General features: G+C 44.4%; 2 protein-coding genes across 6 annotated transcripts in view; one reads left to right on the top strand and one right to left on the bottom strand.

Annotated features, from left to right (window-relative positions):
• Window positions 1-14,595, bottom strand: part of KCTD9 (potassium channel tetramerization domain containing 9) — a 36,105-nt gene extending 21,510 nt beyond the window's left edge. The window contains exons 1-2 of the mRNA XM_021001161.2: window positions 14,503-14,595; window positions 1,447-1,568 (exon numbers count right to left, since the gene is read on the bottom strand). Coding sequence (XP_020856820.1) covers window positions 1,447-1,568; window positions 14,503-14,550 — 170 coding nt within the window. The 5' untranslated portion in view covers window positions 14,551-14,595. The remainder of the gene's footprint in view (window positions 1-1,446; window positions 1,569-14,502) is intronic.
• A 779-nt stretch (window positions 14,596-15,374) lies between these two features.
• The window catches only part of CDCA2 (cell division cycle associated 2), a 48,550-nt gene continuing 40,223 nt past the window's right edge, over window positions 15,375-23,701 (top strand). For 4 of the 5 annotated variants that reach the window (XR_002327299.1, XR_002327298.1, XR_002327296.1 and 1 more), the window contains exons 1-3: window positions 15,376-15,457; window positions 20,202-20,265; window positions 20,368-20,535. Coding sequence is in view for 1 of the 5 variants with exons in the window: in XM_021001162.2 (XP_020856821.1) it covers window positions 20,202-20,265; window positions 20,368-20,535 (232 nt within the window). In the remaining 4 variants the exon portion in view is untranslated. Of the gene's footprint in view, window positions 15,458-20,201; window positions 20,266-20,367; window positions 20,536-23,701 lie in introns of all 5 variants that reach the window. The other variant, XM_021001162.2, reaches the window with a different exon arrangement.

Raw genomic sequence — 23,701 nt, 5'->3', positions numbered from 1 at the left:
TGCATAAAATAGATAGCATTACAAGGAAAACCAATTATGTTGAAAAACAGTTTAAAAAATGTTTTTTTAAAGTTCACAGGCCCAAGGTAAGAACCATGTGTTAGATAATTCTCAGCTTCACATATACTAATGCCGAGAGGTCAAATAAATTGTCCAAAATTTTAATACTTTGAATTCTGCCACCTGTTGGGCTTGAAATATAACCATCCATTTGAATGTAAATTTCATCAACTTCAAAAAATACCAATGTATTCCAAAGACATGGTTAAAATCATGGTCACTTCTTAACTTGTTTCCATATCTCATTTTTAATCCATGGATATTTTCCCCCTTATTAAACACATTTCTCTCTCTTTCTCTGTGTGTGTGTGTGTGTGTGTGTGTATATATATATGTGTGTATATATATGTATATGTATATATACATATACATACATATATGCGTATACTCCTGAATTATCCAAGCCATCAGTTAATGAAAAGCTCACTAAGAAAAAAAGCACTAATAAGACAAATCTACTGGCCCTCTGCCCACTGCCAATTTCCTAAAGTCCATTTGCCTCAAAGGTGGGTGATATGGGTATCACCAATGCTTGAGATGACCTTTGTCTAAGCTCTCCTCCACTAGTGACTAATGTTGAGAGGATACCACGCTACCCATGAAGCCTGGAGTTAGCAATTTTACCGTGCAGAAGGGCTCTGCTGAGACTTTCTCTTCTGGAAGAGTTTATATATATTTCCATTAAGAAGTCTGGTTTTTGGAATAATACTAAATTCACTGGTCATGCCCTAGGACACACAGCCTACAAATGAGAGAGAGTCACTCCAAGGAGTCTGGCCAGCACATGAGCCAAGGGTTCAGCTCCTTAGAATTTAAAGGGATACAGTAACTTAGAGACCAGCTAGTGCAAGCCCTCTCCTCCTCGGATGTTAAATACTGGGTTCTTCCCACTTCACCAGAGTATATGCAAATAGTAGAGTGATTACATTTTCACTCCAATGCTGATTTTTGTATAACTGAATTGCAAATCAGTCAATAAGCATTCATTCGGTGTCCCCTAAGTGACCATACTAGGTGATGTGGATACAAATACCAAAAAAAAAAAAAATCCCTACTTGCAAAGAGCTTACATTTTAACAGGAGAGACAAGTTATTTGCTGAATGGTGGTAAAGAAAACAACTGCTACCTAAACTACTAGGGAAATTCAAATGATTTGATTCATCTGTTACTATGTTCACTGAATTGCCAAAAGGGCATCTTCACTTGCATTGTTTTAGGGGAACATACAAAAAAAAGTAGCCTCAAGGGTCACAAAGGTCCTTCTATGGCAGGGTCCACCCCCCTACAGCACTCTTTAAGAGAATGGTCCAGCAGCAATCAGCTAATTAGAAGAAACAAATGAATTGTCAGCACAATAAAAGTTGAATTTTATTGACCAAAATTACCTGATCAAAGCAATATCATCAATCAATCCACCTTTTCCATTATACACACTTGTTGCTTTGATTCCAAGTTTATTACTAGCCACAGAAAGCAAGTCTGATAAGGTTCCATACACGGCAACCACCTGTAAAGAAATCATTTTGTTAGCTAACCACTGTGATCATCCATGAATAAATCCATCTCCACCAGAATAAGGATTAGTTAACCAAACCGCAAGAGCCATAATGGAAGGTCTATGAAGAGAGCCTGGTGTCAAGAAACACCTATGTGGATGACTTTTCAGTCATTTCTGACTCTGTGATCCCATTTGGGGTTTTCTTGGCAGAGATACTGGAGTGGGTTGGCATTTCCTTCTCCAGCTCATTTGACAGATGAGGAAACTGAGGCAAACACGGTGAAGTGACTTGCCCAGGGCCACACAGCTAGTAAGGCCAGATTTGAACTCAGGAAGATGAGTCTTTTTGACTCCACAATGGGCACCCTATCCACTGTGCCACTTAGCTGGCCCAAATGAATGACGAGGTCTTTCTTAAGTGCTTACTATATGTCAACCATGCCCTGGGCTAAGTGCTGGAGACAGACACAGAAAAGTTCCAGCAGCTCCTACTCTAATTCAGGCAGATGACACAAGTTCAGCGGCAAGGCTGATGGAAAAGCTTGGCTGTCCTTAAGGTCTAGCAGCAGGGCAGCTGGCAAGGCCCAAGGATCCAGAGAGCACAGCACAAGGGCACGTGGGCCCTCATGTTACCAAAGCAGACTGTCGTCATTAACTCCACGCTCATCTGATCAGGACCTGGGAAGTACTGTGGAGAGGGAAGGGGAGAAGGAGTGAGGAAGTGTTCGGGGGAAGAAGGTGTTCCAACCCATGACTGTTAGAAAGAGGGAAATGGGCCTGAGGGTCACAGGAGGAGTGGGTGTGCTTTGGGCTCTATTCTCTGCAAGTGAGGATGGTGGGGATGTTTTGCCTTCCAGCTGGGAAGGGGAATGGAAAAAAAGGAGTGAGTAGGAAGGTTGGGGAAAACAGGAGATGTATAATAGAGCCCTATAGCATCAATCAACCAAGAGGTATCGAGATGATTGAAAGCATCTACAAATACCAAATAAGGGGCAGAGAATCTCCCTCTGGACCGGATTTTACCCCAAAGGCTAGACTATTCAATTCAATAAGCACTTATTAAGTGCCTATTACATGCAAGGTACTGTGCCAGATATAAGAGATCGAAAAACCAAACTGCCTCTGCCCCAAAAGTTTACCATTTGTCTTTGTGGGAAAAAGTAAAGGGTGTGAGTGTGGCATTGTATGTACAAGAGGAATTGTAAGATGGCGGAACCTTGGCGGGAATGACTGATAGCAGCTTATACACACAGTATAATTTAAAGAAAATAAAACTTGGGTTAGAGCGAGCACCCTGTTTAAAAACAAGCAGACAGGGGACAACTGGAGGACAGTAGATATTAGCTGGTCAGAAAAGGGTGAGAAAGGGAAATGGGAGGGGCCAGCATGCCAAACTTCTGAATTCTATGGATGGTTGAACCTTCAGAAGATTATAGTAAGACTAGACCAATGTCTATTCAGAGGTGGTCACGCTAAATCTTGGGAGAAGCAGGGGTGGGTAGAATCAGATGATAGGAGGGCAAAGCTCTAGAGCACGGGGAGGAAAGGCAACACAACAGAGGGACCCTGATTCCCCTGGGGCAAAGTCAGCATGATGGTCTGCTTCAGAACCTCCTGACCACCAATCTGTCTTCCTTCCTTTCTTTCTCTCTCTTTCCATTTTTATATGTGTCTTTTGGCCTCTCCACAGTTGTTGTCCCCCCCCCCTTAATTTCTCTCCCCTTTTAGGCTGTCTCTTTATTTATCCCTTCCATTCCTTCACTGACTAACATATGACATTACAATCTGTCCTTTATAATTTTGTCAAATCAAAACGGATGCTCCTCTTCAATAAAAAAGGTAGTTTTTCACTTTCTGTACTCTAAGTTCACCACTCAAAAGAGAGAATAAAAAATACCCAAATGAAATTAAGTTGCTTATTCTTTCCACGTAGCCTTCACTTAAGAGACAGTGATTCTCAAAACAAAGAGTTCTACATCACTCCTCTAAAGAAGAGAATGAAATAACGAACAGTATGCAGAAATAACCACATTAATTCTAGGTTAAAACCAGATGTCTTAGCAACTTGCATTATACAACTGTTTAGCACAGACTGAGACCCATATTAACAATCTGCTGAAGTCTACACAACCTCTTTCAAAACCAATTTGCTGGTTTGAGGTTAAGAGTTGGGCTGTTTCCATCTTCCTCCCATGTTCAAGTGCGATTAGCGCATGCAACAGAAAAATCTATCATAAACCAAAAAAACCACCCAACACAGTAAAAGCTGATTTGTTCATAGGGCGACCAGAGCCCAAGAGGGGCCTTCCTCTAGGGAGCAAAATAGTTCAAAAACTAAGCCCCAAGTGAGAGCTGGGTCAGAATATCTCATTTAAGACACACACACACACACACACACAGAGCTATATTTATTAATCCACAAAATATTTTCCAATCTGATTTCCATTGTAACTAAGCTGGGTCAACATTCTCTGGCTTTAGATTGCCATAAATTATTAGCTCTAAAGTACACAGGCAAACAGCTAAGGGCAAGGCTGATGTGCATGAATGAACAAGCATGTTCCTCAGCATTATATTTAATGTAGCTTTATGTTCTCTTTCAGCCCGAGATCTAGAAAATATCTGTGGAGTCATTGGAAATGGGAGGTTCAACTTGGCTAAACGTTGGTTTTAAAGTTTTATGAGCCAGTTTTAATGCTTGGGAAGCAACCAGCTTTTTCAGCAGGGTCAGATATTTTTGATTAGTCTAAAATTCATCAGTTTCCTTAGGGCTTCTCATTTTGACAAATACATTAATTAGATTAAGTCTAGCAGTTGAGAATCTCCCATAAAATAAAATATACAGTGGACCACCAGCTCGAGAAAAGACACCAATCATAGCAGAGGCCTGCACGTTTACAAATTTCCCCACAGCTAGGCTAATGGAGCCTTAACCCATACTGTTTTTTTTGTAGTTTTTCATTCCTAGTTTGATTTTATGGATCAATTTAATTAATATCATGAGCCACATTTCTGGCGGGCAATCTATTTTAACAGACATGCTCAAATTCTCTCCCTGACACTGAACACAAACTAAACTGAACATCAGAACTTTAAAAAAAAAAAGCTCCTTCAGGTCAAGGCCAGTTTTGTTTTGTTTTTTAAACTTTCTTTGAATCCCCAGCATTCTGGCCCACTGCTGGTAATAGCATACAGTAGGCACTTCACACACGTGTGCTGACTTCAAACTCTAGGACCTGGGACTATGATACATGGAGAAAGTACTTCAACAGAGCAAGAAGCTGTTTCGAAGAAAAGGCTGTCCTTCTGATCCTAAAAGTATGTATCTGAAAAGGAACCAGTGGCATTTTATATTGATCTCAAACACCTGGGAGCAAAGGCAAGCAATGGAATGAGAACAGTGGTATTTCATTTCAAACTTTCACTAGACAAAGCAGTTTTTGCAAGCGAGCCCTCCACAGCTGGGCGGACGAGCTTCCTGAAAGGTAGTGGCCAAAACAATTATTGCCTGGGAATAACAGCTAGCATTTCAGGTTAGGGCAGGTAGGTGGTGCAACGGATAACACGCAGAGCCTGGGGTCAGGAAGACTCTAGCGCCTGAATTCAAATCTGACCTCAGACACTTACTAGCTATGTGACCTTGGACAAGTCACTTAACCCCGCTTGCCTCAGTTTGCTCATCTGTCAAATGAGCTGGAGAAGGAAATGACAAACCACTTCAGTATCTTTGCCAAGAAAACCCCAAATGGGGTCATGAAGAGTCAGACATGACTGAACAACAACAATTTCAGATACACTTTAAGGTTTGCAAAGCACTCTACAAATATTATTTTATTTTAGCCTCACAATAAGCTGGGGAGGTTTTATCACACCCATTTTAAAGATAAGGAAACTGAGGTAAACAGAGGTGAGTAATTTGCTTCTGAGGCCACATTTGAACTCAGGTCTTTCTGACTCCAGGTCCAGTGTTCTAGCCACTGTGCCACCTGGCTGTCTTGGGGGCTAATCATTTGGTGACATGACTATCCCTAGCTATGTGGATCCCATGAAGCCAATCTATTGCAGGGCTCCCACTTGAATTTTTTTCAAAGTGAGTCAGAGATCTCACTGAACACTGACCCAGCCTTCAAGAGCCCCGAGTGACTTCCATATCACACTGAAGCACCAAAGGCCTGGAGTGACGCTTTCATTCACTCATACTTTGCCAGAGGTCTGTGACATTAATGATACATCTGTGTGGAATGGAGGACACCAGAGGTTCATGCTGAGCAACTGCAAAAAGCAGGATGGTAACAACATGAATAGCTTAATGCTCACTCAATGACAGCATTTATACAGTGCTGTAAGGTTTGCAAACCGCTTTAGAAATATGACCTCTTTCGACCTTCACAACGTCCCTAGCGGGTAGGTGCTATTACTAGTCCCATTTTACAGATGAGAATCATCTTAGAGTCTTAGAAAGACTCAGTGATTTGCCCAGGATCACACAGCTAGTAGGAGGCCAGATCTGAACTCCAGTCTTCCTGACTGGAGAGAGTCCAAGTTCAGGACTCTCTCTGTTGTGCTATCTAGTGAATGAACCTGTAAACATTTTGGGGGCGGGGCCACAGATAGTCTTAGGGTATTCATAATGTCCCTTTCCTGGGCAAGTCTGGTAAGATTAATTCCAACAACATTGAAGAGATACCTGGTAATGGAAAGGACATAAGAGTGGTATATGATAGCTGCTTGAGTTTTAACTTTTAAACTTCAATAATTTAAGTTTTAAGAAAGAATTTTTTTAAAAGGAAAGAAAAACGCTGAGCTTGGGACTGAGGGAGATGAGGGAGGACTGTGTTCTGTCCTTTCATCTGTTGCCCCCATGCCCTGCCTTACATTCTGCTTCTCTCTATATACATGGGGTAGCCTTCCCCAGAAGAGGGGAAGCTGGGGAGCAGAGATCTGGCCATTTGAAAACCTGGATCTATCTCTAGCACTTAGCAAAGTGAATTATGTATGCAGAGTAAGCACTTCATCTTTGGAGAGGAATCTGTAGATTGCCTTTCAAAGCTGATCTATTACAGTTTATGAGGCTTCATTCATTATGTAACTGACCAGAATACAGCCTTCTTTGGCTGAGCCAGCAGCCACGTCAATAAGGACAACTGTCTATCTGCTTTAAATGCATTTACAGATTGTATGTATCACACTTGAATCCTAAATTACTGAAGCTGAAAAGCTGAAAAATGCACACGGATATTATGAAGACTTTATTCTTCTCTCTCTTGCCAATTAGGATCCATTAGCTCCTAGGTCCCATGCTGGAAGGGTCCTCAGAGGCCATGTTCCATAAACAGTCGTTGAAATAATGCTGACAGACTTACCCAACCCCAGGTTTCATTTAATAGCTACATTAAATCAATTTAACTTGACTTCTGCGTAATAAGCAAAATAAAGAAGTCTCAAGACCATGTTTACTTATAAAAAGGTGAACAGCACAAATGGGTATTAATGCTACGGCACCCTTTTCGTTGTTTTGCCCAGTATTCAATTGGAAATGGTTCAATAACGCAAACCTCCAGGTTCCTCCATTTTATGAAAACAAGAGTTCATAACTTCGTGCTTATTAACACCAGCAATGAAATATGACCTGAACAGGAAACACTCCTTACTTGCCAGAAAGTATTTAAAAACCATCAAAGCAGTAGAGAATGAAGGGGGTGCCTTCACTAACATAGAGTACTATGAAGTTAAAGCACACTGAAATCTCCCAGAAATAGGAGTCATGCTCATGATGCATGTACTTCTGCTCTGCAGAAGGGCCCCAGGCCTGGGGAGCAGCTCTGTGCATGCAGCTCTTTGGGGCCACTGTTACCAAAGCTAGTGGAAAACAGGGGCACAGCTGCCCCAACTGAGATTTGTCAGACCTGGGAATAATCTTAAGCCAGTTTCTAAAATACCAACCGTCACAGGGCCTTCAGGGGAACCAACACAACTGATTTTTAACGCTGTGGACATGAAGCAAAAGACAACCTCTGAAAAGGTGAGGATGGGGGGGTTTGAAAGAAAAGGATGAAAATAACCTAGCTACTATATCTGGGGTAGAGTAGACCACTTTTGTTCTCCTATTCTCTCAGTGAATAATTTACATCATGTTAGGAACACTAGTTACATTTTATCCCTTCCTTAGAGAACCAAGGCAGCATGGACTGAAGAGAAGCCCTTAAGGCAGGGGAGATGGAGGCTGGAGTGCCCCCTGACATTCAGGACTGTGTGACTGACTAATACAGGGCACGTGGTCTAGTTAACCTCTGGTTTTCAGTCTCCTCTCAAGTCAAATGGGGATAAAACATATCCTATCAAACCTCACAGGGCCATGCTGAGGATAATAAGCTACCGTAAGTAACGTGATTATAGAGCAATATTTACATATCTAGAGGCAACATAGAGTAGCAGACAGAGCAGCAGCCTTGGAGCCAAGGAGTCAGTTCAAATCCAATTCTGATGTACATAGGAGGGATGGCCATGGGCAAATCTTTCAGTGCCCCAGGTAACATTCTATGGGTTACCTAGAAGTGGTCAATCTGCACCAGTGGAGGGAGTTTCCAAAAAGGGAGTTCCACATACAAATAAAATCATGAGTCAGTCAATAAACATTTATAAAGCGTCTACTGTGTGCCTCGAATTGTGCTAAAAGCTGGGGATACAAAGAAAGGCAAAAGTCATTCCTGCCCTAGAGAAGCTCGCAATCTTATAAAGGAAAGAACATGCAAATCACTGCACAAACAAATCCAGGATAAACTGGAGATAAGCAACAGAGGGAAGGCACTGGCATTAAGGCGAGTCTTGCTGAGGGAGGGATTTTAGCTGGAAGGGAGCCAGGAGGTGGAGATGAGGGAGGAGGGCATTCCAGGCCCTCCCATGCCATGCAAATGCCCAGAGCCAAGAGATGGAGTGTCTTGTTCATGGAACTGCCATGAGGCCAATGCCACTGGATTGAAGGGTCCACGTCAAGGAGTAAGGTATAAGAAGACTGGAAAGGTCAGAAATGATCAGGTCATTAATGGCTCTGAACACCAACCAGGCAAAATGGAAAAGAGATTTGAGTGGGGAGAGATTTGAAAGAGTGGGACTAACCAGCAGGCCATCGGAACAGACCAAGTAGGAGGTGATGAAGGCCTGTACCAGGGTGGAGACAGCAGTAGAGGAGACAAGGAGGAGTATACGAGATGCTACGAAGGTAAAATTGACAGGATTTGGCAACAGACTGGATATAGGAAACTAAAGTAAGGATGACACCTAGGTTTTGAGCCAGGATGACTGAAAAGACGGTAGTACCCTTGAGTTCAGATGAGGGAAAAGTGTGGGGGATGGGAAAGGATGACTTCTATTTTGTACATAGTGAGTTTAAGACCTGGACCAAAAACATACTCACACAAACGTCAGCTGTATCTATGAAATAAGGCTAAGCAGCTTTTGGTCTCAATTTAAAAAAACCCCAAAAAACCTATAACTCCAATTTGCCAATCGGGTCTCTTTTTTCCATTTCATTTTTATTTTTCTTCTTAGTTACATGTAAACAAAAATTTTTTACATTCGTTTTTTAAGATTTTGAGTTCCAACTTCTCTCCTTTTCCCTTCCTTAAGAAGGCAAGCAATTTGATATAGATTATATATGTGCAGTCATGCAAAACATTTCCATATTGCTAATCATTTTTTGAAAATGACAGATAACATTTTTCAAAACAAAATTCTGACAGAAGAAATCTTAAGATAATTCTACACAAAAGGGTTAACTAAGGTTGTAGTGTGATTGATTTCTGAGGCTCCGTTGCAGTATCAATTGTCTCCACCTTTTACTAGAGTAATCCCTCTGGAATAAATTTAGCCACATCTGGAAATATTCTACTACAAAACTTAAGAAATGCTGATTGCTATCCTGAAATTCTCTGAAGATAAAAGGTGAAAAGAAAATTCAGTAAGTTTTCATTCTTAATCCAAAATCTCAAAAGCTTCATAACCTTTTAAAAGAAAAACAATATCCTTGAACAAATATGTGTAGAAAACACCTCAATTTTGGCATTAAAAAAAATTAAAAACAAACAGAAAACCCAACCCCCTGTGATTCCATGGAGATGAAGAATATAGCTAAGTCTCCATAGTCAGGCCTTGGATTTTGGCTAGCCAGCCGGCACTTCACCAGCAGTAACATACCAGAGACATTAGATAAGCAAAAGGTTGATCTGAGGCCTGTTTCTAGGGACAAAAATGTTTTGTGGTTCTGGATGTTCTAAGCCATTTTTTCCAGTGACAGTACAATAGTTTCATATTTTGAATACTAGAAAAAGGCATCTGTAAAAAGCAGTTTGAAGAAGATGAAAACTTTAGACCAAATTAAAGTGGCACTGAATTGTCTTCTTCAATTAAATATTTCATTCTCACACTCTGGAAGCTGATGAACAATAACATTTAAAAAAAAATCCACCTCATTATTAGTTTGGTTTTATATTTGTATTTGGAAATAGCAATGTAAAGGTAAACTTGAATGTTGAAGAAGATTGACTTATGCAGACGAAAGAAAAAAGTCAGGTTTGAAGAGAGTTAACTCTGTGTGGGTTTAGTATTTATGAAAATCAAAGAACTTTTATTAACACTTACAGACCTGTCTTTGAATTACACTCGATAGTAATGTCAGTTTTAGAAGCAAAACACAGTTTTCTAGTCAATTGCCCCCTACAAAGACTGGTTCTAAATCAAGTCTGCTAACCAGGGGTAAAGCACCCCTGGTTTTAGAAATGTTTCTTGGTCTTACAAAGACAAGACAACTTCCACAAATCCAATTTCTCCTTTCTGCCATTCAGGGACCTAACAAATATATTCCTAAACAAACACTCCTCTCAAACACCAGCAGTTTCTATTGAGGCATAGGACCACTGCTGAATAGTAGAGGTTTGGAGGTGTCGGGGGTGGGGGGGAAGGTTAGGTGTCACACCTTTACAAGGGACACAGTTAGTTAACGGGGGGGGGGGGGGGGGGGAGAATGGCAACTCCACAAGCCATGTTCACTCCCCCTCTCCCCAGCAGGATCTAAGCTTCACAGTTATATTTACATACTGTGTCTGACTCAAATGTTCAGTTTTAATAATGTGCCAAGTCTTGTCGTTTTTACCTTTACAACATCTCTCCTGTGTCTCTTCATTACATAATCCTAGGTTAAGGCCCTCATCACCTGAAGCCAGGTCCAAAGCAATAAAGTTCTAACTAGTCTCTGTGCCTTAAGTCTTTCCCTACTACAATCCATCCTTCAATCAAGCATAGGTCTGACCTGGTCGCCTTCTCTACCACTTCCCTCTCCTACCCACCTTGAGTTCCCTGTGACCTCAAGGACCCAAGCTCCTCAATCCCCTCCAAGCACTCTATAATCCACTTACAATGGCCTTGTTGCAGTTCTTCCAATGCTCCACCTCCCATCTCAGAGCCTTTGCACTGGCTGCACCTTAAGTCTGGAATGCTCATCCCTCTTCCTTCTGCTGCTTAAACTTCCTGGGCTTCCTTCAAGACTGGCTCAAAACCCACCTTAGTCAGGAGGCCTTTCCTGGTCTTTTATATTAACTTTATCTCTCTGTATAAGTCTTTGATAAACCTAGATATTTATATATTTTCTCCAGAATTAGAAAGTGAACACCTTGAAGGTGGGACTGTCCTTAACCTGTGTTGGCATCTCCTAGGCTCAGCACAGTGGCAGAACCTATAAAGACTTTAATAAATGCCAGTGGCCCCGACTTGATTTTAGGTTTGATTGAACTTATGCATACTCCAAGTTTTTCAAAAATCTAATGACAAAAAACTATAAATGAATCACATTAACTTTGTTTGTTAGGGGAAAGAGCTAAAGAAACATCTTAAGAAAACCCTACAACAACAGTACTGATTCAGATCTAGCATCCCAACCACTTTCTTGCCATCTGCCCTCCCTGTTGCTGCACCCTCTGGAACCCCAGGCCAGACCTGCAGAGATCTCTATCTCATCAATAAGGATACTCCTCTCATCTACTAAGATTTCAAACCAAACCAAACTATGGCCACTGTACTGCTAAAAGCTAAGAGGTTCAGTGACAGATAAATGCTGGAAACTCTAACCCTAGCTGATCAATAAGCTGATCTACATCCCACGGCCCTGAGACTTTCATCCACTAGGCGCTTCACAGCCAGCCTTCCCTCTTCTTGAGAATCCCTTGTGCCTCCATTGCCTTATCCAACCCCCTCTCCCAATAATCTGGAAAGAACACTGGATTGGGGCTCAGAATTCTGGCTCTGCAACCAGAACTGCCTGTGTGATGCTCAGCCAGTCCCTTCACCTCTCTGAGACTCAGTTCTTCCAGCTGTAAAAGCAAAGTTTGAACTAGAGAATACCTAATGTCCTTCGAAGGCAGCTGGTGACACAGTGCATGGAGCTCTGGACTTGGAGTCAGGAAGACCTAAATTCAAATCCAGCTCAGTCATTTACTAGCCGTGTGATCCTGGGCAAGTAACTTCACCTCTCTCTACTTCAGTTTTCCCATCTATAAAATGGGGACATAACAGCACATATCTCCCAAGGTGTTTGTGAGGATCCAGCGCCTGGCACACAATAGGTGATAACAGACATGCTTCTTCCCTCCCCTCTCCTGGCCTTCCAGCTAGAAGGCTATACTCCCAATTGTAACCTTAGGCACAGGACAATAGCCATCCCAGTTCACAGTTTGCACAGTGACTAATTTGCAAGGTTTCCAGAGCTGTTATAAAAGGCAGGTGGATTTCCTTGGTCCAGACTTGTGATTTTGTTGCAGTAGGGAATACAGTAACAATAAGAGAAAACTCCATCCCCCCAGTGCAGATTAGCTACTGCAGACTGAGAGTTCCCAGAGGGCACTGAGATGTTTAGTGATTTGCCCAGAGCTTACAGACTGATTTGTGGAAGAAACTGAAATGCAGCTCTAACACTGAGGGCACTAGCCTCTACTTAAAATTCTCAACATAAGTAATACCAATGTTTTACAGATCAGGAACATGAAAGGTGAAATAATTAAAATTAGGCTCATGAATCTAGGGGCCTTAGAAGGTCATTTAAGTCCAAAGCCATAATTTTTCAGGAAGTGATTTGCCAAAGACCAGTTCAGTAGTGCAGTGGATAAAGCACTGGGCCTCAGGTCAACAGGACCTGAGCTCAAATCCAGCCCCAGACACTTACTACTGGGCACTGTTTGCCTCAGTCTCCTCATCTGTAAAATGAGCTGGAGAAAGAAATGGCCAACCACTCCAGTATCTTGGCCAAGAAAACCCCAAATGGGGTCATGAAGAGTCAGACACGACTAAAGAACAACAGAAGTAGTGACAGAGGCAGGATTTAACCCATATGACTCCAAATCCAGAAATCTTTCCAGTGATCTACAACTAAGCAGTGTCTCAGTCTGGATTTAAGATCCTGTCTTACTTCATTCAAGTACAAACTCAGGCCACTAATTAGCTTTGAACACGGGAATTAAGAAAAGCCAGGTGGTTGCTCCATACAGCGGAAAGAGTGGACTACCTGGGTCCAAGGATGCTGGTTCAGCGCTATTCCCTTAATGACCCTGGCCAAGCTACAGTACTTATTATTTCTCTGGGGCTCTCAACCTCTTCAGGGAATTCAAGCACAGTTATAGGCTTCCCTTTCCTCTGAGCCATGCCCTCCCCTTCCCTCCCCCAAGACTTTTCCTTTACTTTGTAAATGCTTAAAAGTGGACTCCTTGTTTCCACAGAAGAGAAGCTCCTCAAGGGTAGAGATGTTTCTATTTTTTGTCTTAGTATCATCAGTCAGGCACAAAGTATCAACCATCCCAAGGGAAGTCTTTTAATCTCCCAAGGCCCCAGACAATTCTCTAAATTACAGAAGAGGAAAGATAATATGTGTATAGGTATGTATGTGTATGTAAATATCTAATATATAGTAACATATAAAACAGACAGAAGGTGACTTTGGAGGAAGAAGTGGGAGGCATAAGGAAAAACCGAGACAGAACTGGTGGCTCCTGGAGCCAAGTCTTAAAGAAAGTGAGTTTCTAAGAAGTGAGGTGAGGGCATTTTGGAGGTGGAGGATGGTCAATGCAAAGGCACAGAGATAAGAAGCAGGGTAAGGAGAAGGGAAGAAATCGCTTAACCTGCCTGGATCTCAGTGTCCTTACCAACCAAATGGGGAATGGGGGAGGAGCAGATTAGACTAGAAGGCACTGGACTCTACCCTTTGACGAGATGAGTCCCTTGGAGTTCAACATCTACCACCCTATGAGGGACAGAGTAGGAACCATGGAACAGGTGAAAAGAACTTATATGTGATATGCCTGGAAAAGCAGGTTTGAGACATGTTGGGAAGGGTTTTTAAATGCCAGAAGAGTTTATATTTGTTGGGTAAGCTATTTCGCCTCCCTGAGCCTCAGTTTCCTCATCTGTAAAATGAGGGAGGTGGGCTACATTGGTCTCTGAGACCCCTTCCAGTCTTACATCTAGAACCCTAGGGTCCTATTTACACTACCTTGACCTTGCGGAGTCACTTCCCCTCCCCTCCCCCTCCCGGGCCTCAGTTTCCTCATCGGTAAAAAGAAGGGATAATTAGGCTAGGTGACCGTAAGGCCCCTTCCAGCGCTACCCTATGATCCTGTGTAAGCCTCAGTCTCCCGATCTGTACAATGCAGGGGTTACGCGGTGATAAGGGGGTTAGCTACATGAGTGGAGGGAGCAGCCACGATGGGTGTTCCTGACCACCAGGAAATCCCCAGGAGGGGATAAATGCAGATGGAGGACTTTGCGGGGCGCTCCAGGGCGGGGCGCCCCACACCTGCCAAACACCTGAACTCGGGGGTCCGCTGCCTACTCCGGCCCCCCGGGCCCCTCCCCCTCCCCTCCCCGTAGCCCCTCCCTCTCCCTCCCGTCGCCCCTCCCCCCTCACCTTGCCGTTCTTGGGGCTGCCGTTCAGGAACAGGGTGACCCGCCTCATTGCGCTGCCCGCGCCGGGTCCCGAGGGAGCCGCCACCCCCCCGCCTTCCCCCTCCCCCCGCCACCCACCCGGGACCCAGAGGCAGCCCTCAGCCTGACCCGCCTCCCTGGGGGGGGTCCTTCCGCCCCAGACCCCAACACACACACACCCCCCCGAGAGCCGTCCCCTCCCACTCTCCACACCCCACTACTCCGCCCGTTCCTGGCCTTTCCCCCTCACCCCGCCCCCAGAGAGACTGGCGGCGACCCAGACCAATCACGGAGCAGGGCCGGAGGCCGCTCAACCAATCGCGAGGAGGAGAGGGTGGGCCCGAATTTAACGTGACAGAGGGAGGGGCTTAAGTGGGACGAAGAAAAGGTCCAATCGGAAGCCGAGGCAAGCTCGGGGCTGGAACCCGAAGCGTGACGGCTCCAGCGTCCGACCAATCGCGAAGCAGTGCGAGGGAAGCCAGGGCGCCCGAGGAGGAGGAACAGCAGCCCACTCCACGGACAGCCCCACTGTCCCGCCCCCTCTCTCCCTTAATCCCACCAATCACGGAAGCGCCGCCCGTCCGGAATTGCCTATTGGCTACTATCGAACCCCGGCATCCGGTCGTGATTGGTCCGAAGGCTACTTTTCGAAATCGCGGGAGCCAACCGAAAGGAGTGTCTGCAGCCGGCGGGAATAGTCTTCTCTCAGGTGAACTCGCCAAAGGATCACTCCGCCGAGAAGGCAAAGAAGTCCTCGCGGCCGCGGGGCAGAGTCCGCGGACTGCGCAGGCGCGCGGGAGGCTGGCGGAAGGATACGCGGGGGTCGGGTGGTTGGTCGCGAGAGACGACGCGCTGACGGAGGCGCTCGTGATGGGGCGGGGCACGCTGCCGGCCGTTTGAACCTGGCGGCGGGACATGGCAGCGGCGGCGACCAGGAGGTGAGGGAGCCCGGGCCGGCCGGGGGGGCCGGGGGACCGGCGGGGAGCGGGGGGAGGAATAGGGACCGGGGCGGCCGCCCGGCTCGTTGTCTTGGCTTTCCCGAAGCTTCGCATGTAGTAGGCGCCTAATTAATGCCTGCCCCTTGGTGCTCTCGGAGCCTCAGCAGTGCAGGTGTTCGGCTAAGTGGTCTCTAGGCTCAGCCGAGGTCCCGCCCCCTGCGGGAAGCCTTTCCTGACCCCCCCCCCAATTAATCCTGCCCTGTCTATCCCTATCTCTCTGCATCTCACTCTCTCAGTGCAAGTCTCTCTCTGTGTACCTTCCTGTCTCTGTGTTCATCTCTGGGCATCCTTCTGTTTCTCTGCGTCTCTCTCCCCATGCATCTTCATCTCTGTCTCTGCATCCTTCTGTCCTTGCATCTCTGTTTCTCTCTTCCCCCATGCTCTCTGTTCATCTCTGGGCATCCTTCTCTTTTTCTGCGTCTCTTTCCCCGTGCATCTTCATCTCTGTGTCTCTTCATCTTTCTGTCCCTGCATCTCTGTTTCTCTCTTTCCCTGTGCATCTCTGTGTTCATCTCTGGGCATCCTTCTGTTTTTCTGCTTCTCTCTCCCCATGCATCTTCATCTCTGTCTCTGCATCCTTCTGTCCGTGCTTCTGTGTTTCTGTGTATCTCACTTTCACCCGGTATCTTGATCTCTGCGTGTCCCGGTCTCTTTGTTTCTCTGTCTCTGTGTCCTCCCTGTATCTCTCTGGGTCTCCATGGGTTTCTGTCTCTTGTATCTCTGTCTCATACTCTCTGGCTCTGTCTGGGTCTCCATCTATCTCCTCACTCCTCTCTTCTATTTATCTTGTTGTTGTGTTTGTCCTTCTTTCTTGAAGAGGACCTGGACATCAGGAAGGTGATGGTGTGATGTGCAGGTGAATTGGATTTAAGTGAGGCAGGGCTGTGCGAAGTCCCCAGCCTCATTTTCTCCTCCCACTTTATCCTATATTTTCTCAGTGGGTAGAGAGCTGGCCTCTCATCCACCTTGGACACATCCGGGCTGTGTGACCCTCAGAGAGTCACGTTACTCTTAAGACTGTAGTAAGTGGCAGTGCTTTGGTAGAGGGAATTTCCTCGTACCAGTAAAATCGCGGGTCCACTTCCTGCCCCTGACCTTATCCTCATTTCTGTGTTTATCTCTTCACTGGCTGCTGGGGAGTGAAGGTAGCCTTTAAATGGGAGTCAGAAAGCAAAGTCCCTTTTGAGATTACCTTTGATTTGCAATGTATATGTCTTCTGGTATGTAGCATTTTCATCTTGTCTCCCCCATTAGAATCAAAGCTCCTTTTAGGGCAGAGACTATGTGTTCTGTTTTTGTTGTTGTTAGGCCATGGGGTTAAGTGACTTGCCCAGGGTCACACAGCTAGTAAGTATCAAGTGTCTTGAGGCTGCATTTGAACTCAGGTCCTCCGGACTCCAGGGCCAGTACTCTAGCCACTGCTCCACCTAGCTGTATTGTTTTTGTTTTGGTTTGCCATTTCTGTGTATCCTCAGCATTTAGCAGAACGCCCAGAGCACCGTCAGCTCTTAATAAATTCCCCTTGTTTGCTTGGGTTCAGATCCAGCCTCAGGGACTTGCTAAGTGTATGGCCCTTGGCAAAGCGCTTGACCTCCCTGGTGCTGTATCCTCATTTGTAAAATTGGGAGAAAAGCACCTTTGCATGGCCATCACTAACCTCGAATGTGCTAACCTGTAATGCTCTTTGCACGCTTGGCAGTGCTAAACTTCTGTTATTATTTTTATGATAGCTGTATTTGCAGTGGCATCCTAATTGGGGTCTCTTCTGAAGCACGTCCTCCACAGTTGCCCCTCCCCTGCCCAGCCTGCTGCCGTGGTACCCTCAGAGTGAGCACGGGATCCGGTGCAGACCTGGTCATTTAGAGTGGCCACAGCGAGACCTGACCTGGTCTCTCCAGCCTTGTCATACACACCCAGCCTGGCTGCCCTTCTTAGCTACCATTGCTCACACAGAACATTCCATGGCTCATCTTCAGCTGTTCCTCCATCCGCGACTGTATTCCCTCTCTTCTTGGAATCCCTGATTTCCTTCAGAGCTCAGTTGCTAGTGCCTCCCTCTGCTCTGCCTGTCGCCTTGTAGGTAGTTTGTATATATTTATGTCCAGCCCATGGAAACCATTGGGACCTCACCCAGAGCATTTACCCTTCTGTGCTGGGGGGAGATTGAAAGAGAAGCTTTCATGAACTCTCCTGGAGGTGCATGAAGTGCTCCTTATGTTGAGGGAAGTACACAAGGCCGTGGGGAGAAAAGGCGGAAATCTCACCAGTTGGTCCCTGCTCTGAAGGAGCGTTTGACATGTTGGGGAGCTATGACTATGTGTGCAGAATAGATCTGGGGGAACTAGAAGAGACTTCATGTGGAAGTCGCTGCTGCTTCCTCAAGTGAGGGATTCTTGGAGGTGCCACATGATGGGCTTGGGGGTCCTCACAGTAAAGGCGTGGAGTGCCCTGTGTGAGGACAGAGAAAGCCAGAGGGTGGGAAGGGGGTGATGGGCAAGGAGGCTGGGCCCAGGCCAAGAAGGCTTTCTTTTCAAAGCCCAGCTGGAGTTGATGTTTCTCTTAGTGACTGTCAACCACAGGCATTTATGAATTTGGGGAGAGCCTGGGGTCAAATCCCTCTCCTGCTACTTATGACCTTGGCAGAGCACTTCCATGTTCCTTCAGTGTCACTCTTCTCATCGTTAAAATGAGGGAGCAGAGGACATGACAAGAGCAGGTCGCTTATACTCACTCTCCTTCTGGATTGGAGGTGTCTTGTCTGTATGACCATGGGGTTGTTTGTAGTGGAAAACATGCAGAAAGTCAGAAGGACCTGAGGTCGTATCTCAACTCAGAACTCAGTGACTGCTCATGGACAAGTTCCTGAACCTCTCTGAGCATCAGTTTCCTCATCTGGATAACAGGATGTCTGCCCTCCTTGTCATGCTTAGCTCACTAGGTTGTGATGCTGAAATGAGATCTGTAAAACTCTCATTGATGTCCAAGGTTGCTTCTAGCTCTGATTCTGGGGACATTCCATCCCATTCTGTTCAGCATCCTTCCAGAGCTTGTGGTAATGGTGCACAGCGTAGTAAAGTCACGAAAACACCCTCAGCCCAAGTACTGCCTGGGTCCCTTGAAGTATCAAAAGACTTGGGTGCAATTTGCTGTAGAAAATTTATGAAAGTACAGGGACAGGGTACCCGGTGAGAAAGCAGACAAGTTCTGATTCGTAGTATGGCAGAATGTTCCTAGGAATTGAGATTGTTGAGCAATTAATGATTATCTATTGGTATTTTATATCTCTTTCACAGCTTCATGAGGATGAGATCTTCATGTTAATTTCCATCTCCTCAAAAAGCACTTTAGACATATCTTGTCTTTGTTGTGAGAAGGTGTAAGAGAGCTGCATTTGGAACCAGAGGACTTGGGTTAAATCCTAGCTTTGAGACCTCCTACTTTTGGGACCTTGGGTAAATCACTTTACCTTTCACAGATAGGATTCTCAAAGGATTTAGTGGTAAAAAGGACCTTAGCAATCATTAGTCCAACACTGTCATCTTACTATCATTTTATTGGGAGAGTTAGGGGGCACAGTGTCAGACCTGGAGTCTGGAAGATTGATCTGAGTTCAAATGTGACCTCAGACACTTACTAGCTGTGTGACCCTGGGCAAGTCACTTAACCTTGTTTGTCTCAGTTTCCTCATCTGTAAAATGAACTGGAGAAGAAAATGGCAAACCAGTCCAGTATCTTTGCCAAGAAAACTCTAGATGGGGTCATGAAGAGTCAGACAGGACTGAAAACTAACTGAAATAATTCTCCTGATTGAGCTAACTGAGGCATAGACAGAAGTGTCTTGATCAAAGTCATCAAAGCATTCAGTAACACAGCTAAAATTTGAACCTACCTCCAAATTCAATGGCTATTTTTTTCTTTCTTATTCTAATTAGTTAAATTTTTTTTAAATTAAAAAAAATTGCTTCCGCTCCCTTTGTCATGCCTTCCCCTTCACTCCCCACAGCATTGAGAAGGAAGAAAAACAAAACTCCTGGTACAAACATGTATAGTTAAGCAGAATAAATTCTCCCCTTCGCCATGTCAAAAAATATGCCTCAATCTGATCACTTTGTCATATCACCTCTGTCAGAAAGTGGGTAGCACGTTTCATGATGAATCCTAGACAGTTTAATTGATCTTTTCATGGATTAGAGATCTAAGTCTTTACAGTAATGTTGTTATTCTATAAATTGATCTTTCGGCTCTGCTCAGTTCTGCATCGAGCGTGCAGGTTTTTCCAGTTTTCTCCCCTTGGTCATTTCTTATCCCACGATAGCATTCCGTCGTATGCATACATAATACCAGAACTTGTTCGGCTCTTCCTCAGTCAATGGGTACTCCCTCAGTTCTCAGCTCTCTGCAACCTCAAAAACAGTTAGTAGAAATAATTCCGTGTTCTTTCTATTATACCAGTGACATCTCTCATCAATATTGTGAATTCCTTCTTGACCTATGGCATTTGTTTGATCTCTTATCTTTTTCATCCTTGCCTTTCTATTTTATATTCAAAACTTTCCTCAGGACTAAGGGCATGTATTTGTTGTTGTGTTCATGTAATTGTGCTAAAAATTTAGCTAAGTTTCCTAAATTAAGCAGAGCCATTTTGAACTTTTTTCCAATAGCCATCATATTCCTTATTTTTTAGATGGATGTCATTTCAGAAGTTGCGGATGGCCTTGAAATCAAGGAACCTGTTATTAATGGTATTGGTATGTGGAGACCAGTTTCCTTATTTTGGAATTTAGAGTTTGGGAATCTTTAAATTTTTGTGCCATAATTCATACTGTACAATGTCTTTTTTTGGGTTTCAGAAAATAGGTCTTTAGTTGATGAGAAACTTTTACTGCACCAAGAACAAGAAGCAGCAGTAGACCTAGCTTTCAGGACACCGGATAAACTCAAGACCCCAGTGAACTTTTCTATGGTAACAGTGGAGCAGCTTGCAATTACACCAGAGAGTTTTGTGAAGAATTCACCAGGTAAGAGCAGAAGATGACTTTCTAGTCCACTTTTTAGGAGTGGACCTTGAAATACTGGGCAGCCTTTTTTTTCTTTTCTTTTTTTTTTTTTAATCCATCTTGCCTATACAGGTATCTGGTTGGAATAACTTGTTTTGCTTTTCAGACTACATTTCACAAGAGGACTTCTTCAGTCTTGTCAGCAGAGTTTATCATTTTGGAATTTGTTATAGTTGTTGCAATACAAATTAACTCTTCACTGAACCAGATTTCTTTCCTATATAGGAGGGGAAAAACTCTTTTTCTTGCTTCAGTGTTTCAGACAATCTGTGGTTTCATCATTTTGTATCCTCTGTCTTCTAATGTAGATCCTAGTACCTTGACAGTTGAATCTGTGGCACTCTGCACCATTTTTAACAATAGAAATAAGATGGGTGTCTGCAAAACAGAACAGTGAGTGAGCCAAAATGACTTCATTGCCTTCTTAAGTATGATTACTGAAGTGGCAAATGAGGGCAATACTGGATTTTTACCAAACCTTTGGATAAATTCTCTCGTGGATGCAGACAAGGTGATTATTATATACATGTTTACTCATACCAGTCGTGTCCCAACTCTTCATGACCCCATTTGGGGTTTTCTTGGCAAAGATGTGGGAGTGATCTGCCATTTCCTTCATCAGCTCATTTTACAGATGAGAAAACTGAGACAAACAGAATGGAGTGACTTGTCCAGGTCACACAGCTAGTAAATGTCTGAAGGCAGATTTGAACTCAGGTCTTCATGACTCCGGGCCCAGTGCTCTATCCACTGAGCCACCTAGCCGCTGATTATACAGGTAGACAGATTCAGAACTTCTCAAAGAGAAGTTGTTAATGGTTCGATGTCAGCATGGTAGGAGGTCTCCAGTGGATTTGCCCAGCTACCTATGCTTGATCTGTGCTTTTTAACATTTTTATCAGTGACTGGGAAAAATAGCCACGTGGTCACCAAGTTTGCAGATAACATAGAACTGGGACCGAAAGCTAGGGTCCAAAAATATCTTGACACCAAGTGAGCATTAGGTTGAATCAAATACAGTTAGATAGCTGTTGTTCTGGAAAACGTCTGGGCTTTTTAGTGGCCTTGAAGCTCAGGGTGCTAGTCTGAAAGGTGGTTTGAGACTGCACTGAGAAGCACAGCCTCCCGGAAAAGGGAGCTGATAGCGCCTCTGTGTTCTGCTCTCTTCAGCCCTCTTCCAGAGTGCTGTGGTCATTTCTGTGCACTTTGCGGATGTCAGTTGGGATGGCAGAGGGCCTTGTGCTCATGTCACCAGTGGATTGGCTGAAGGAGCTAGACATGTTTGGCCTGGAAAAGAAGATTGGGAAGGGGATATGTGAGCAGTTGGTATGTATTTGAAGGGAAATCAGGTAGAGGATGAAAATGGGATCTTTCTGTATGACCTCAGGGTGCAGCATGAGGAGCAGGGAGGGGAGATTGCAGAGAAGCTGGTTTCTTTGATGTCAGGAAAGCCTTCCTAACAAAGAGCTGTCCCCCAGGGGAACAGGCTGCCTGAGTGGAGCGCGGGTTCGGGGCACGGTTAGTGGTGATGTTGTTTTGTGGGTGGGTTGGACTGGATGGCCCCTGCAGCTCTTTCCAACTCTCAAATTCTTTTGTGATTTCGTGACCATTTTTCATCGTTGTGGCTGCAAGAACTTACAGCTTATTGGTCAACTTCCTGATGATGGTTGGTCTCCAAACTTGGCCTATGAGTTCATCCTCAGATGACAGTTTCATAAGGCCTACACGAATTGGATAGAATCTTCCCTCACTTGCGGTCTGCCGGCATAGTTTTCAAGAATCCAGGGTAACCTCCACATTTCACTGAAGCAGAAGGGTAGGATTTTAGTGGATGTTAAATATTCTTATATGTGTCCAATTCCAGGTCTGGTCAATTTAGATATGAGAGCAGTCGTAGGATGTTACAAGTCAAAATGTATTTTGTCTCCAGGTGATGATATTTTGCAGAACAAAAATTAGAAGAGCAAGCAAGACCAGACTTAGAATCATATACACTTATGCATACATGTATGTACGCATGTGTGTATACATGCACACACACATATATCTATGTCTTTGGGTACAAGTGATCTAAACATATTAACTGCTTAATTTGATTCTATTTTTGAAAAGCAAAATTCTCAAAAGAGACGAAATAGAAATACTTAGGACAAAGGTATCCAATCTCTCTCTCTCTCTCTCTCTCTCTCTCTCTCTCTCTCTCTCTCTCTCTCTCTCTCTCTCTCTCTCTCTCTCTCTTCTCCCTCCCTCCCTCCCTCTCTCTCTCTCTCTCTGTCTCTCTCTCTCCCTCCCTCTCTCTCCCTTTCCCTCTCTCTCTCTCTCTCTCTCTCCCCCTCCTTCCCTCCCTCCCTCTCTCTCTCTCTCTGTCTCTCTCTCTCCCTTTCCCTCTCTCTCTCTCTCTCTCTCTCTCTCTCTCTCTCTCTCTCACTCACTCTCTCACTCTCACTCTCTCATATCTCTTGATGTTCCTTGATTTGCATTAAGCCTTTTCACGTTTTGTATTCAGTATGAAAGGGAATTTTAGAGTTTACCACCCTCTTGCACATAAATGGAACCTGGTTATCACTTCTTCCCCATAGCCTCTTTCCAAGCTTCTTGTACCTCCAGTGGTCGCTAGCCTGCAGGTGGGAAACCCCTGCCATCTGACCCAGTTCATCAGCCATTTTGAAACCCTTGTTTTTCCCCCTAGATCTTTTTTTTCCCATATGTTGTGAAAGGCTAGCTGGCCAGGACATTGAAGCTCTGTTGGGTTAGATGGTCCCCAGCTCTAATTCTAATGCCCAGGCCTATTTTGTCAGGTCTTATTTTGCATCTTAGCTAAGGGGACAATCTGAAGGTCTTTTGAGCATTTATGTTCTGATCGGGAAGGGAAGATTATTCCCAAAATATCCTAAAGGAGAGAAATCTCATTATCGTTTCTTACCCCATTTATCTAGTTACAATAGGATTATGCTACACTTGAATAACAAAGTGGAAAGACTGACCTCACGGCTTCACAGGATAATTAATGCAGTCTTGTGATCCACACACACACACAGAAGGGATTTTAGAAGACACCCAGTCCCCAACCCACCTCTGAAAAAAAATCCTTTACTAGGTAATCATGAGGCTGTCATAAAGCAGTGAG

This window comes from Phascolarctos cinereus, unplaced genomic scaffold, assembly GCF_003287225.1.
Source record: "Phascolarctos cinereus isolate Bilbo 61053 unplaced genomic scaffold, phaCin_HiC Scaffold_2;HRSCAF=192, whole genome shotgun sequence".
NCBI lineage: Eukaryota > Metazoa > Chordata > Mammalia > Diprotodontia > Phascolarctidae > Phascolarctos > Phascolarctos cinereus.
The sequence above is the reverse complement of the archived record's forward strand: the minus strand, read 5'-3'. Positions and strand labels throughout refer to the sequence as shown.